This window comes from Dromiciops gliroides, chromosome 1, assembly GCF_019393635.1.
Source record: "Dromiciops gliroides isolate mDroGli1 chromosome 1, mDroGli1.pri, whole genome shotgun sequence".
Lineage (NCBI taxonomy): Eukaryota > Metazoa > Chordata > Mammalia > Microbiotheria > Microbiotheriidae > Dromiciops > Dromiciops gliroides.
This window is the reverse complement of record NC_057861.1, coordinates 147829158-147844680: the sequence shown is the minus strand read 5'-3', so window position 1 is coordinate 147844680 and position 15523 is coordinate 147829158. Positions and strand designations below refer to the sequence as shown.

Genomic DNA, 15523 nt, shown 5'->3' with positions numbered 1-15523 from the left:
TGACTCTCCCTTGTTGGGCATCATGTGCTTGCTGATTTTCCTAGGTAAGAAAGTGACTTCATTAAAGCATTATTCATTGATTCACTCAACAAACACTTACTTTTCCTACCTGGCTGACCTCCTTGATTTCATGATCTCAAGAAATTCATTAGTCTCCAAGATGAAATAAACCTCCTCACATCATTTCCGACCATGAGCCAGAGGACTTTATTTTGCCTATATCCGACTAATCTATTCTTTCTCTCTCTCTCTCTTTTTTTTTTTTTTGCAGGGGCAATGGGGGTTAAGTGACTTGCCCAGGGTCACACAGCTAGTAAGTGTCAAGTGTCTGAGGCCGGATTTGAACTCAGGTCCTCCTGAATCCAGGGCTGGTGCTTTATCCACTGCACCGCCTAGCTGTCCCTTAATCTATTCTCTTACCCCACTTTCAGCTTCTTTTTTTATGTGTTGTATCCCTTCAGTAGACTGTGAGCTCCTTGAAGTCAAGGACTGTCTTATACCTAAGTTTCCCAGAGCTTAGCACAGTTCCTGTCACATAGGATGCTTGCTTACTTAAAAAATATATTTACTATCATTGGGTATCTACCATGTGGGACAAACTATACTAATGTTTATGAGACTACAAAGACAGACATACAAGGTCCCCTTTGTTTTTAGGACCTTACAATTTGCTAGTGGGGATAAGTCATGAATACAAACAGCATTTACTGTTTTCTTTTACAGTTAAATGTCATATAAACGTTACAGACAAGTGTTGCAGGAATTCAGAGGAAGGAGAGATCACTTATTGTAGTTCAAGTTTGATTTACAGTAGCATTATTATGTATACTCAGAGATGAGGGTAAAATCCTTACATAAGTGTCTAGGATCAAAAGGGGGTATTGTTTATGAACTGGCTGTCAAGCTAAATTGAAGGGAGAAGATAATTGGATACAACTGTAATTTTATCTTTAATAGGTTACTTTCTCCTCCCCTTTTCAGAGAGGGGAGATGCCCTATTAGCCACTGATCAATTAGTATTATGAATTAATTTCAATCCAAAATTTCTAGGAGTCAAGAGGCATTTTGATTGGTTGGGCAGTCCTTGTATGATTTCCAAGCAATGAAGGAACTAGAGTGCCGAAGTGGATGATTCCCAAGTCACGAAGATTAAATGGTTTTAGAATTATGTATTCACTTTCCTAGGGATTTTTTTTTAAAGATTCTCTTCTCTCCAGCTGATCTTCACCCATCCATTTATTGAGAAAGCAAGTAATGTGATATCCATTAAATATGTGAAGGCATGCAACCATAGTTCTATAGTGATATTTTTAATTGGTAACCTTAACGTATTTTCAGATATAAGATCGCAGGATTTAGAACTAGAAAGGACCTTAGAAATCATCTTGTCTCACATCTGCATTTTCTATTTGAGAAGACAGAAGTCTAGAGAAATGAATTGACTTTCCCAAAATTAAAAGGTAGTAAGAGCAAAATCAGGATTTGGACTCAAAGGTTCTGGTGCCAAACACAATGTTCTTTCCATTACACTATGATGTCTCTTTCTTCCCTCCTCTTCCTTCTCCCATCTTCATCCCTATCGCCCTCCTCCTTTGTCCACACTCCTCTGCTGTCCAAAAGTATATAAATTTTGATTGTTTATACTTCACAAAGCACCTTGGGGCTTGGGGGCTAGATTTTTTTTTCTTCGCTATTCTATATATTTTCCCCCAAAAAAACTGGGACAAGTTCTGGCTTATGTAGTTTTCATTTATAATTTCTTGAAATATGGCTCTAAAAAACTAGGCTTTGAAAAAGCCCATTGTGATTCAAATGGAGCTACTTGACTTAAACCCAAATCACTCCAGCTTTCACAGATTGGCTAAATAACATGCTCCGTCCAAACCTCACTTTCTCATTGTCTGGGTTCTGATGGCTCTGAGTGTAAATGGCAATTTGGTTCTGTTCCCCAGAAACTCTGAGGGTCTTCCCCTCCCAGACTGATTCTTTTATGAAGGCAAACTAGATCATTTTTTGCCTCAATTCTTAGTTAACCTGTATTTACTGAATGGGCATTGCCTCAGACAAACTGAGACTGAGGAAAGACCTTAGCTTAAAAAGGTCAGGGTTGGGCAGAGCCAAGATGGCGGAGAGGAAGCAGCAAGCTGCCTGAGCTCTCCTTCTGTTCCCTCAAAAAGAACATTAAATCAAGCCTCTGGACGGATTCTGAAACTACAGAACCTGCAAAGAGACAGAGAGACACAGTCCTCCAACCAGAGATAATTTAGAAGACTTCAGGAAAAGGTCGGTTTGACTCGGGCAAAAGGGAGGCCCAGTGCAGGGCAGCAACCCAGCGCTGAGGGGGTCAGGGCAAGTCAGCAGGAGCTGCAGGCCACAGCCGAACAACTGAGGCCCCTGGAAACTGGTTCAAAAATCTGGTGGCCAAGAAGGACAGTGGAAAAACCTACCTGCACCAGCCGAGAGGGCCACGAACTGGTTGGGCGGGATCAGACGGGGTCCGGCGCCTGGCTGGCCGAGCACAATCAGACAGGAAGTGCAGGGAGGGGGATCTCCACACACCATAAAGGCCTCAGAGTAAAAACCCGGTCACACAGCACCTATACCCCTGCACAAGAAGCCCAAAACAGGGACCCTGGTGCCCCCAGAGCAGACCTCAACTTAAAAAATAAATAAGCTGCAATAATGAGTAAGAAGCAAAAAAGAGCCCTCTCCATTGAGAGCTTCTGTATCAATAGGGAAGAAGCCAACACATACTCAGATGAGGACAATAGCCTCAAATTGTCTACAAGGGAAGGTGAATTGGTCGCAAGAACAAAAAGCTTTCCTGGAAGAGCTCAAAAAGGATTTAAAAAACCAATTGCAAGAGGTAGAAGAAAAAATGGGGAGAGAAATGAAAGCAAAACAAGAAAACTATGAAAAAAGAATCAGCAGCTTGGAAAAGGAAGCTGAAGAAAACAAAGCCTTAAAAAATTCAGTTGGCCAAATGGAAAAAAAGCTGCATAATCTCACTGAAGAAAACAATACCTTAAAAAATTCATCTGGCCAAATGGAAAAAAAGGTGCATAATCTCATTGAAGAAAACACTGCCTTAAAAAATTCAGTTGGCCAAATGGAAAAAAAGGTGCATAATCTCACTGAAGAAAACAATGCCTTAAAAATTAAAGTGGGACAGTTGGAAGATAAGGAATCCATGAGACACCAGGAATCAGTCAAGCAGAATCAAAAAAATGAAAAAATAGAAGAAAATGTGAAATACCTCATTGGAAAGACAACTGATCTGGAAAACAGATCGAGGAGAGACAATCTGAGAATCATTGGACTGCCTGAAAGCCATGACCAGAAAAAGAATCCATATTCCAGGAAATTATTAAGGAGAACTGCCCTGATATCATAGAATCAGAGGATAAAAACATCATTGAAAGAATCCACCGATCACCTCCTGAAAGAGACCCCAAAAGGAAAACTCCAAGGAATATTGTAGCCAAATTCCAGAATTATCAGGTGAAGGAGAAAATACTCCAAGCAGCCAGAAAGAAGCAATTTAATTATCATAGAGCTACAGTCAGGATTGCTCAGGACCTGGCAGCTTCAACATTAAAGGACCACAAGGCTTGGAATATGATATTCCGGAAGGCAAAGGAGCTTGGATTGCAGCCAAGAATCTATTACCCAGCAAAAATGTGCATTTTCTTTCAGGGGAAAAGATGGTCATTTAATGACATTGGGGACTTCCAATCTTTCCTGGTGAAAAGACCAGAACTGAATAGAAAATTTGATCTCAACATACAAGACTCAAGAGAAGTTTAAAAAGGTAAACAGAGGGGGAAAAAAAAAAGGTTACCCTATTAGGTTAAACTGTTTATATCCCTACACAGGAAAATAATACTCATAACTCTTAAGAACTGTAAATGTATTTGGGCAGAGGGAAGGGCTTTACATAGAGGGTATAAATATAAATTGTATTTGATGTGATGATACAAAAGAATTAAGGGGTTAAAAAGGGAGTCTATGGGGAGGAGAGGAAAGGGGAGGTGGAATGGGATGAATTATATCATATGAAGAGGTGGAAAAAAAACCTATTACAATAGAGGGAAAGAAAGGAGGGGGAAACATTGTTTCAACCCTATTCTCATTAGATTTGACTCAAAGAGGGAATAACATACGTTCATTGGGATAAAGAAACTTAACTCATTCTTTAGGGAAGCAAAAGGGGAAGGGAAAGGGGGGGACTGATAGAAGGGAGGACCAAAAGCAAGGGAGAAAAGGGTAAAGAAAAGAGAGAGGGGTGATAAAAAGGGAGGGCAGATTGGGGGAGGCAGGGGTAAGAAGTAAAACGTCGGTGAGGAGGAATAGGGTGAAAGAAGGGGGGAAAAGTACAAAGGGGGTAAATAGAATGGAGGGGAATAGACAGTCAGTAATAATAACTGTGAATGTGAATGGTATGAACTCTGCTATAAAACGGAAGCGAATTGCAGAGTGGATTAAAAACCAGAATCCTACAATATGCTGTTTACAAGAAACACATTTGAAGCAGAGAGATACACACAGAGTAAAGGTAAAAGGCTAGAACAGAATATATTATGCCTCAGCTAAAGTAAAAAAGGCAGGGGTAGCAATCCTTATCTCAGACAAAGTGCAGGCAAAAATAGATCTCATTAAAAGAGTTAAGGAAGGAAATTACATCTTACTTAAAGGTACTATAGATAATGAAGTAATATCAATATTAAATATGTATGCGCCAAGTGGTATAGCATCCAAGTTCTTAGAGGAGAAGTTAAATGAGTTACAAGAGGAATTAGACAGTAATACTATATTAGTGGGGGATCTGAATCTCCCCCTCTCAGAATTAGATAAATCTAGCCAAAAAATAAATAAGAAAGAAGTGAAAGAGGTGAATAGATTACTAGAAAAGTTAGACATGATAGATATCTGGAGAAAATTGAATGGGGATAGAAAGGAATATACCTTTTTCTCAGCAGTACATGGCACATTTTCAAAAATTGACCATGTATTAGGGCACAAAAACATCATAGTCAAATGTAGAAAGGCAGAAATAGTAAATGCATCCTTCTCAGATCATGATGCAATAAAATTACATGTAAGAAAGAGCCAGGGAAAAGTAGAATGAAAATCAATTGGAAACTAAATAATTTCATTCTAAAGAATGAATGGGCCAAACAAGAAATCATAGAAACAATCAATAACTTTATCCAAGAGAATGACAATAATGAGACAACATACCAAAATCTATGGGATGCAGCCAAAGCAGTGCTTAGGGGAAAATTTATAGCTCTAAATGCTTACATGAATAAAAAAGAGAAAGAGGAGATTAATGAATTGGGCATGCAACTAAAAAAGCTAGAAAAAGAACAAATTAGAAATCCCCAATTAGACAGTACATTAGAGATCCTGAAAATTAAAGGAGAAATTAATAAGATTGAAAGCAAAAAAACTATAGAATTAATCAATAAAACTAAGAGCTGGTTTTATGAAAAAACCAATAAAATAGATAAAATATTGGTTAATTTGATTAAAAAAAAAGAAAGAAGAAAACCAAATTACCAGTATCAAAAATGAAAAGGGTGATGTTACCACCAATGAAGTGGAAATTAAATCAATAATTAGGAATTATTTTGCCCAACTGTATGCCAATAAGTTTGACAATCTAAATGAAATGGATGAATATTTACAAAAATACAAACTGCCCAGGTTAACTGAAGAGGAAATAAAATCCTTAAATAAACCCATATTAGAAAAAGAAATTGAACAAGCCATTAATGAACTCCCTAAGAAAAAATCCCCAGGGCCAGATGGGTTTACAGGTGAATTTTTCCAAACATTTAAAGAACAATTAATTCCAATATTATACAAATTATTTGGAAAAATAGGTGAAGAAGGAGTTCTACCAAATTCATTTTATGACACAAATATGGTGGTGATACCAAAACCAGGCTAAGCAAAAACAGAAAGAAAATTATAGACCAATTTCCCTAATGAATATTGATGCTAAAATTTTAAATAAGATATTAGCAAGGAGATTACAGCAAGTGATCACCAGGATAATACACTATGACCAGGTGGGATTTATACCAGGAATGCAGGGCTGGTTCAACATTAGAAAAACCATTAACATAATCAACCACATCAATAAGAAAACCAACCAAAATCATATGATTATCTCAATAGATGCAGAGAAAGCTTTTGACAAAGTACAACACCCATTCCTAATAAAAACACTAGAGAGTTTAGGAATAGGTGGAACTTTCCTTAGAATAATAAACAGTATCTACCTAAAGCCATCAGCAAGTATTATATGCAATGGAGATAAATTAGAGGCCTTCCCAATAAGATCAGGGGTGAAACAGGGATGTCCATTATCACCCCTATTATTTAATATTGTCCTAGAAATGTTAGCTTTAGCAATCAGAGAAGAGAAAGGAATTAAAAGAATTAGAATAGGCAAGGAGGGAACAAAACTATCACTCTTTGCAGATGATATGATGGTATACTTAAAGAATCCTAGAGAATCAACTCAAAAATTACTTGAAACAATTAACAACTTTAACAAAGTAGCAGGATATAAAATAAATCCACATAAATCATCAGCATTTCTATACATGACCAACAAAGTCCAGCAGCAAGAGATAGAAAGAGAAATTCCATTTAAAGTAACGGTAGATAATATAAAATACTTGGGAGTCTACTTGCCAAGACAAACCCAGGAACTCTATGAACACAACTACCAAACACTCTTCACACAAATCAAATCAGATCTAAATAATTGGAAAGATATCAATTGCTCATGGATAGGCAGAGCTAATATAGTAAAAATGACAATACTGCCTAAATTAATTTACTTATTCAGTGCCATACCAATCAGACTACCTAAAAATTATTTTATACAGCTAGAAAAAATAGTAACAAAATTCATCTGGAAAAACAAAAAATCAAGAATATCCAGGGAAATAATGAAAAAAAATTCACAGGAAGGTGGGTTAGCGGTATCAAACCTGGAGCTTTACTATAAAGCGGCAGTCATCAAAACTATCTGGTACTGACTAAAAAATAGAGTGGTAGATCAATGGAATAGGCTAGGCTCAGGAAATGCAGTAGTAAATGACACTAGTAATGTAGTGTTTGATAAACCCAAAGACTCCAGCTTCTGGGATAGGAACTCAGTATTTGACAAAAACTGCTGGGAAAACTGGAAGATAGTATGGCAGAAATTAGGCACAGACCAACATCTTACACCTTATACTAAAATAAGGTCAAAATGGATACATGATTTAGACATAAGAGGTGATACCATAGGTAAATTAGGAGAGAAAGGAATAGTGTAACTATCAGATCTTTGGAAAGGAAAACAGTTTTTGACCAAACAAGAGACAGAGTATATTATAAAATGCAAAATGGATGATTTTGATTATATTAAATTAAATTTTTGTACAAACAGAAGCAATGCATACAAAATTAGAAAGGAGGCAGAAAGCTGGGAAACAATTTTTGAGGCCAGTACTTCTGACAAAGGCCTCATCTCTAAAATATATAGGGAATTAAATCAAATTTATAAGAATCTAAGTCATTCCCCAATTGAGAAATGGTCAAAGGATATTGTAACGATTGGAATGACGCCACCTGCTGGATACTTACTGTAGAAGAGTTCTGCCTATGAAGCAAAGGTCTTTGAGGGCAAGACCAGGCTTCAGGAAGTGACGCGGACTAGTGGGAGGAGGAAGGAAGAGACTGGCGCTGACTCTGGGGCTCTTTCCTGAGGACGCTGGCGGAGAAGGGAGCTAGAAATGTGCTCTCCCTTTAATAGATAGGAATCTAGGCCTTTTTCTCTCTCTTTACCAAATTCTTATTCTCCTTAATAAATGCTTAAAAGTCTAACTCTTGCTAAAGCTTATAATTTATTGGCGACCACTCATTAGATATTTTAGACAGACTAGCTAGAATTTTAACCCTTAACAATATGAACAGGCAGTTTTCTGATGAAGAAACCAAAGCTATCTATTCCCATATGAAAAAATGCTCTAAATCTCTAATGATTAGAGAGATGCAAATTAAAACAACTCTGAGGTACCACCTGACACCTATCAGATTGGCTAAAATGACAAAAAAGGAAGATAATAAATGTTGGAGAAGCTGTGGGAAAATTGGAACACTAATGCATTGTTGGTGGAGCTGTGAACTGATCCAACCATTCTGGAGAGCAATTTGGAATTATGCCCAAAGGGCGATAAAGCTGTGCATACCCTTTGACCCAGCAATTCCACTTTTAGGTCTTTTTCCCAAGGAGATCATGGAGGGGGGAGGGGGACCCACATGTACAAAAATATTTATAGCTGCTCTTTACGTAGTAGCAAGGAATTGGAAGTTGAGGGGGTGCCCATCAATTGGGGAATGGCTGGACAAGTTGTGGTATATGAATACAACGAAATACTATTGTGCTGTAAGAAATGATGAGCAGGAGGAGTTCAGAGAAACCTGGAGGGTCTTGCGTGGGCTGATGATGAGTAAGATGAGCAGAACCAGAAGAACATTGTACACAGTATCATCAACATTGAGTGTTGACCTTATGTGATGGACTGCACTCTTCTCACCATTGCAATGGTACAGAAGAGTTCCAGGGAACTCATGATAGAGGAGGATCTCCAAATCCAAGAAAAAAAAACAAAACTCTGGAGTATAGATGCTGATTGAACCATACTATTTCTTTTGTTTGGGGTGCTGTTGTTTTTTTTTCTATTTTGAGGTTTTTCATCACTGCTCTGATTTTTTCTCTTGTAACAGGATTAATGCAGAAATAGGATTAATGTTATTTGTATATATATATGTGTGTGTGTATATATATATATATATATATGTATATGTATATAGATATATAGATATAACCTATATCAGATTACCTGCTGTCTAGGGGAGGGAGGGAGAAAAATCTGAAATTGTAAAGCTTGTATAAACAAAAGTTGAGAACTATCTTTACATGTAACGGAAAAAATAAAATACCTAATATGTAAAAAAAAAAAAAAAGGTCAGGGTCTCCCACTGCATTGGGGTGGGGGTGGGGGTGGGGTAAGGCCTAGTCAGTTGTCTTGACCTATGTCGTGTCACTAGGCTTTGATGACTCTGGAGGAGAGAATGAAACAGATCACTTTGCACAGCTCTGCCTCACTTTTATCCAATTCACTTGCAAATCAAGACACCACCCTCCTGAGGTCACTGGTCCTCTGAAAATGAAGGATGAACAATGTCTCGAACTTGGAATATTTCTTTTTCTCCTTTTTAAGGGAAAGAATCTCTAATGTGAATTTGGAGTATTATCAGTGTTAGGAGAGAGTAACTATTAGTCACAGGCCCAATCTCATATAGTCTTTTGTCTCACTGCAAAAATAAAACATGGTTTTAAAGGTTCTTAATGACAATATCTTGAAAGGCCACAAGATGGCAATATTTGTTATTCCATAAAAATGGATCTTTATATAAAAAAAGTCCCACCCAATTTCCAGAGTAGGAAGTTAAGGTTTTTCATCCATGAAAAATGAGGAAAAGAAGGATGTCAAAACCAACAAGACATCTAAGCTTTAGACAGAATTTTTAAAATTTTGTAATAAATTATAGAAAGTTTTTTTTTTCTATGTTCTTCAAAGAAAATCAGTATTTGCAGGTTAGCCTTCATTGTCATTATCCGTCTTTCTCTCTGGGTCTCTATAACTATTTCTTCATCTGTTTTTATCTGTGGCTTCTTATGTCTTCTACTTCCTTCTTTCATCCTCTTTTTCCTTCTGTCTCAACTGGCTGTTACATAAAACTGAAGTATATTTGTAAATTTTAAATGTTTTATTTAATGAATAGGTATGTTTCCTGTTTTTAAATTATTTTCAAAAGATGTGTATAATTATACTTTTCCTCTTTAAAATAACTATTACAATATAGTTTTTTTTTCTCTTTTATGGCTTTTCACTGATTTCCCCCCACAGATTAGTAACTCAATAAAAAATAAAAGGTCTCTTACTCTAGGTTTCTTATACTGTTCACCATAACCCTTCTAGTCTCTGATGCCATGTGGAGTCAGTGGGAAAAGTCTAAGTTTGTAAGGGAGGAATTTATCATGTTATCAGAAGAACATAAAACCCGGCAGGATAAGAAAACATCTCTAATTTTAATGAAAAAGGAGGAAGAAAACATCAGCAGGTACTATCTTCCATCAATTTTACCATTTAAAATAAAGCCTCAAATATGAATAGCAGGTGCAAATATAGTGTCCCAAAAGTCTTAGGGCAATTTAAAACTTTAATAGTTTAAACCTGACACCCTGTATAAAGCACTTCAGTTTTTCTGAGTGCTATCTAATTTCTGTATAGGTGTGTGTGTGTGTGTGTGTGTGTGTGTGTGTGTGTGTGTGTGTGTGTGTGTGTGGGATCCAGTTATTTCAGCCATGGCCACTTTATTCTGATCCCATTTGGGGTTTTCTTGGCAAAGATACTAGAACGGTTTGCCATTTCCTTCTCCGGCTCATTTTCTACACATGAGGAAACTGAGGCGAACAGAGTTAAAGAACTCGCCCAAGATCACACAGCTACTATGTGTCTGAGGCCAGAGTTGAACTCAGGAAGAAGTCTTCCTGACTTTAGGTCTAGTGCTCTATCCACTGCCACACAAGTTTCCCTGTCTATGTGTATAGGACAATATGCATACATATGGCTATACAACTGAACAAAACCTTTTTAGCCTTCTAGATTTATTTTCATGTTCATGGTATCATTGAAGTTGGCACAGTGTACTTCTGTTGAATACTGAGCCGAGTTGTTCTGGTTTTGTAAGTGGTCCAGAGTGAAGCTTATTGGCAGGCTTGTTTCTGGCACAACATTATCTTTTGGGGCTCTTGGACTCTATTCAATAAATGTTGAATACATCCCAAAATGCCCTGCTTCATACTACTGGATTGAGTTGATGTGTTTCTCCTTCCCAACTCCTCACTAGTATCAAAGAAGAACCTAATTTTGTGATAGTGACAAACTCATAGAATCAACACATTTTTTGTTTTTGAATCAACACATTTTTTTTTTGAATCTACACATTTTTAAACTGAGATATCTGGTCTAAATAATTTGCATAGGAATAGAGACTAGACCTGTGATTTTACTTTTACTGGCATAGGGAACTCCCTCTCCTAATAGAGCTCTTCATCTTCAATTTGACTTAACGTCTTAGAGAGCTGCCCATGCTGAGACTGTCTTTCGCCCAGAGTCACACATCCAGTTGGTGTCAGAGGCTCGACTTGAACCCTGGTTATCTTGGCTCCAAGGCCAGCCGTTTAACCACTACCACACACTGCCTCTCTGTTTGCTACATAGAAATTGGGGGAGGGGGGGTGGAGAATTAGTTCACAAGGATTAGCTAACTTTTCAACAATGTGTAATCACATGTACTTAACTTTTAGACCCCTATTAAAAACAAAGTCTCTACATAGGTGCCTATGATGGAAAGGGGGTATATTTTTAATGAACTGGCTGTTAAGTTAAATTGGAGAGGGTGGGACACAAGCTCCTGCTATTCATATTTGAGCATTCCTGGGTTGACTTCTTGTCAATGAAGGACTTTGACCCAGGTTGCCAGATGGCCTGTTCCTCAGTCACTTGTGGGTATGTCTCCCCATGTCCAACTCTTCTCTAGTTAGGTCAAAAAAGGAAAAGTATGGCAAGGGCCTCTTGTGAGCTAACCTAGGCCTGAAGAACTAAACAATTTAGTAAGTTCAGTACCATTCTGTCTGGGGTGTTCAGGAAGGACTAGCACTCATGGAGTGAGGACTTGCTAAGTCCTTTTCAGGGCTGCTCATTCACCTTTGGTTTTCACCTTCACCCAACTTTTTCCTGTGGCTCCAAGGAGCTGTAGCATGTGCAGTGGCCATACCCTGGTAAACCATCTCAAGAGAGAGGCTAGGGGGCAGCTAGGTGGCAGAGTGGACAGAGCACCGGCCCTAGAGTCAGGAGGACTTGAGTTCAAATCTGGCTTCAGACACTTAACACTTACTAGCTGTGTGACCCTGGGCAAGTCACTTAACCCCAATTGCCTCACCAAAAAAAAAAGAAGAAGAAGAAGAGAGGCTAAATCAGGTGGAAGGTAGCCAACTGGCCTCAAAATGATATGTGAGTTAGTGGGATGTCTATCTTGAGCATATGAAAACTTTCCCTGGCAGAATGGGCAGATGAGAAATTGTTTCAACAGCCATAAAGGTGGCTGAAGCAGGCACTGTGGAGAACTTGATCAGACAAAGGAGATGCCATCCTTATCCACTACATTATGGGCTGGGGCCATCCTCAGTCATCTTGACTTTTGTCCTGCTACTGGACTTGGATGACTCTGGAAGCAAGTGAGGCCAATTACTTTCTGCAACTCTGCCTCACTTAAATCCAATTGACTCAAAAACCAAGACATCATCCCATGATGTCATTGGTCCTCTTTGAAATGAACAAACAATACTATTAATTGATTATATAATTACACGAAGGTAACATAACTCTTCACATTTACGTATTGCTTTATAGTTTATAAAACACTTTTTTCACAACAACCTTGTGAGGTAGTTATTATCTCCATTTTAGAGATAAGAAAAGGAGGCTCAAAGAGGCTGTGAAGTGCTCAGGGTCACACAGCTAAATAAATGTTTGAGACTTCAAGTCTTCTAAATCCAGTGAGTGACAGTAGTACAAAATAGTGAGTCTTTGATTTCCTACTATCTTACACTTGAAAGGTGAGGCTCAGGACCCACTAATTTCTACTCTTTATTTTATATTTATATTTATTTTATATTATATTTATATTTTATATATTATATTCTACCTTTATTTAATACCTTTCCTTCCCTCTGTTTAAATTTTTTGTCTCAAATCTGTTTAATAAACTGTTTAAAAAATCTTAACCAGGGGCAGCTAGGTGGCACAGTGGATAGAGCACTGGCCCTGGAGTCAGGAGGACCTGAGTTCAAAGGTGGCCTCAGACACTTAACACTTACTAGCTGTATGATCCTGAGCAAGTCACTTAATTTTGCTTCACCAAAAAAAAAAATCTTAACCAATATTATCAAATTCATCCAGCATATGAAGGACGAGTCTAAACCTCATTTCTTCCATACTGTTATCCAATTTTCTGAGCAGTTTTTGTCACATCACGAATTACCTTGGTAGCTGGGGTTCTGCATTTAGCCAGTACTAGAGTATTAGATGCAACTAGTTGGTGAAGTGGATAGATTCAGTGGTCCTGGAGCCAGGAAGACCTGAGTCCAAATTCAGTCTCCAACTCTTACTAGCTATGTGATCCTGGGCAAATCACTTAACCTCTGTTTGCCTCTGTCCTCAACCGGAAAGAGGGTCATAGTAGCCTACCTCACACAAGGTTGTCGCGAGGAATAAATAAGATATTTGTAAAGCGCCTTGCACATATATGGGCAGCTAATAAATGGTTCCCGCCTTCTCCCTTATGGTGTATTTGATCTGTTTTACTCATTAATTGATCTGTTTCTTCATCAGCACCGAATTAATAACTGCTTTGTAGTCTAGTCTGAGATCTGGCACTATCAGACCAACTCGGTGTCCATAATCAATTCTGTTTCAGCAGGTGTCCTTAGAGGAACCACAGGCTTCTTTCCATTAAAATCTCAGGCCCCGAGTTGAGAAGTCAATTTACAACACACGGGGATCAATTCCGACCCCTCCCTCCTTCCCTCCAGGCTTCTTTCAAAAACCGCCTGGGGAGGTCTGAATGGCCACGCCCTCTCCCCAGGTTCCGCAAGCCGATTGGACGGAGCTCTGGAGTAGGGGGCGGAGAACAGGGCTCGCTACACCGACGCAGTGCCTGTCGCCATTTTGTTAGTTTGGGTCTTTGGCGCGGCTGGCTTCTGGGTGGCCCGCTCCGTGGCCCCCATCCCGTGTCACCCCACTGCAGGCCCGCTTCACAGCCTCAGGTTGGATCCGGGAAGCGGTCCCGGCCCGGCCGGCGGAGGGGGCGGCGGTGGCGGCGGCGGTGGCAGGATGAGCGCGGAGGCGGCGGACCGGGAGGCGGCCACCTCCAGCAGGCCGTGCACCCCCCCGCAGACGTGCTGGTTCGAGTTCCTGCTGGAGGAATCGCTGCTGGAGAAGCATCTGCGTAAGCCCTGCCCGGGTAAGAGCCTAGGGCCGGAGGCAGCATCGGGGGAGCGCCTAAGGACCTCTAGGCCTCGCCTTTGCTGGGCTTCCAGGCCCTTGAGAGGAAGGGGGGCGGGGAGGGGGAACGCCTCCCTGCCGCTGCTCGGGCGCACGTGCGCACGCAAACACACACACCCACGTACGCACGCATGCACGCACACGCACACAGTCCCACCTCTTTTTCTCTCCTTCTCTCCCGGAAAAGGACCCTCCTACTATCCGCATTTCCTGAAATTACCCTTCTACTGCACACTCCTCCTTTTCTCTCTTTGAAGTTACGCCCTCCCCCCCCCAATGTGAGAAATGAATATTTCTCTCATATATAATAACTAATTATTGTACTAGGACCAAGGTTTTTCCTCATCCAAAAAACACCCAGAGCTAATCGGACAGTAAAAGAAATTGTAATTATGAGCTAAAAGGTATTCCTGCTCATTGTGTTTGCTCCCATTGGCCTGGGGAAAGGTTGATTCTCCTTATTATCTAGACCAGGACTTTTTTCTTTTAGTCATAAAAGCATTTTATTATTTTCCAGTTACATGTAGAGGTAGTTTTCAACATTTGTTTTTATAAGATTTCTAGTTCCATATTTTTCTCCCTCCCTTCCCTGTCCCCTCTCCAAGACAGAAAGCAATCTCATATGGGTTATATATATGTACAATCAAATTAAACATATTGCTACATTAGTCATGTTGTGAAAGAAAAATCAGAACCAAAGGGAAAAACCTCAAAAAAACAACAAAAAAAGTAGAAACAGCATAGTTTAATATGCATCCAGATTCCACAGTTCTTTTTCTGGATGTGGAGAGCATTTTCCATCATGAGTCCCCTGGAATTATCTTGGACTATTCTATTGCTGAGAAGAGCTAAGTTTTTCACAGTTAATCATCACACAATGTTGCTGTTACTGGGTACAATGTTCTCCTGGTTCTGCTCATTTCACTCAGCATCAGTTCATTTAAGTTTCCAGGTTTTTCTGAAATCCTTCTGTTTATCGTTTCTTACAGCACAATAGAATTCCACTAAATTCATATACCACAACTCGTTTAGCCACTTCCCAATTAATGGGCATCCCCTCAATTTCCAATTCTTTGCCACCGCAAAGACAGCTGCTATAAATATTTTTGTACATGTGGGTCCTTTACCCGTTTTTATGATCTCTTTGGGATATAGACCTAATAGTGGTATTGCTGGGTCAAAGGGTATGCACAGTTTTATAGCCCTTTAGACCAGGGCTTCTTAAATGTCTTCCACTCTCCACCCCCACGCCCCCAGAAATTTTTACATGACCCCAGGTATATAGGTATATAAAATAAGTATACATACAAAATAAGTATACT

General features: G+C 39.3%; 1 protein-coding gene across 2 annotated transcripts in view; it reads left to right on the top strand.

Moving 5' to 3' along the window:
* The first annotated feature begins 13845 nt into the window (after positions 1-13845).
* INTS8 (integrator complex subunit 8) overlaps positions 13846-15523 on the top strand; it is a 74621-nt gene continuing 72943 nt past the window's right edge. For both annotated transcript variants that reach the window (XM_043978055.1, XM_043978047.1), the window contains exon 1: positions 13846-14160. In XM_043978055.1, the coding sequence (XP_043833990.1) occupies positions 14031-14160 (130 nt within the window). In that variant the 5' untranslated portion in view covers positions 13846-14030. The remainder of the gene's footprint in view (positions 14161-15523) is intronic.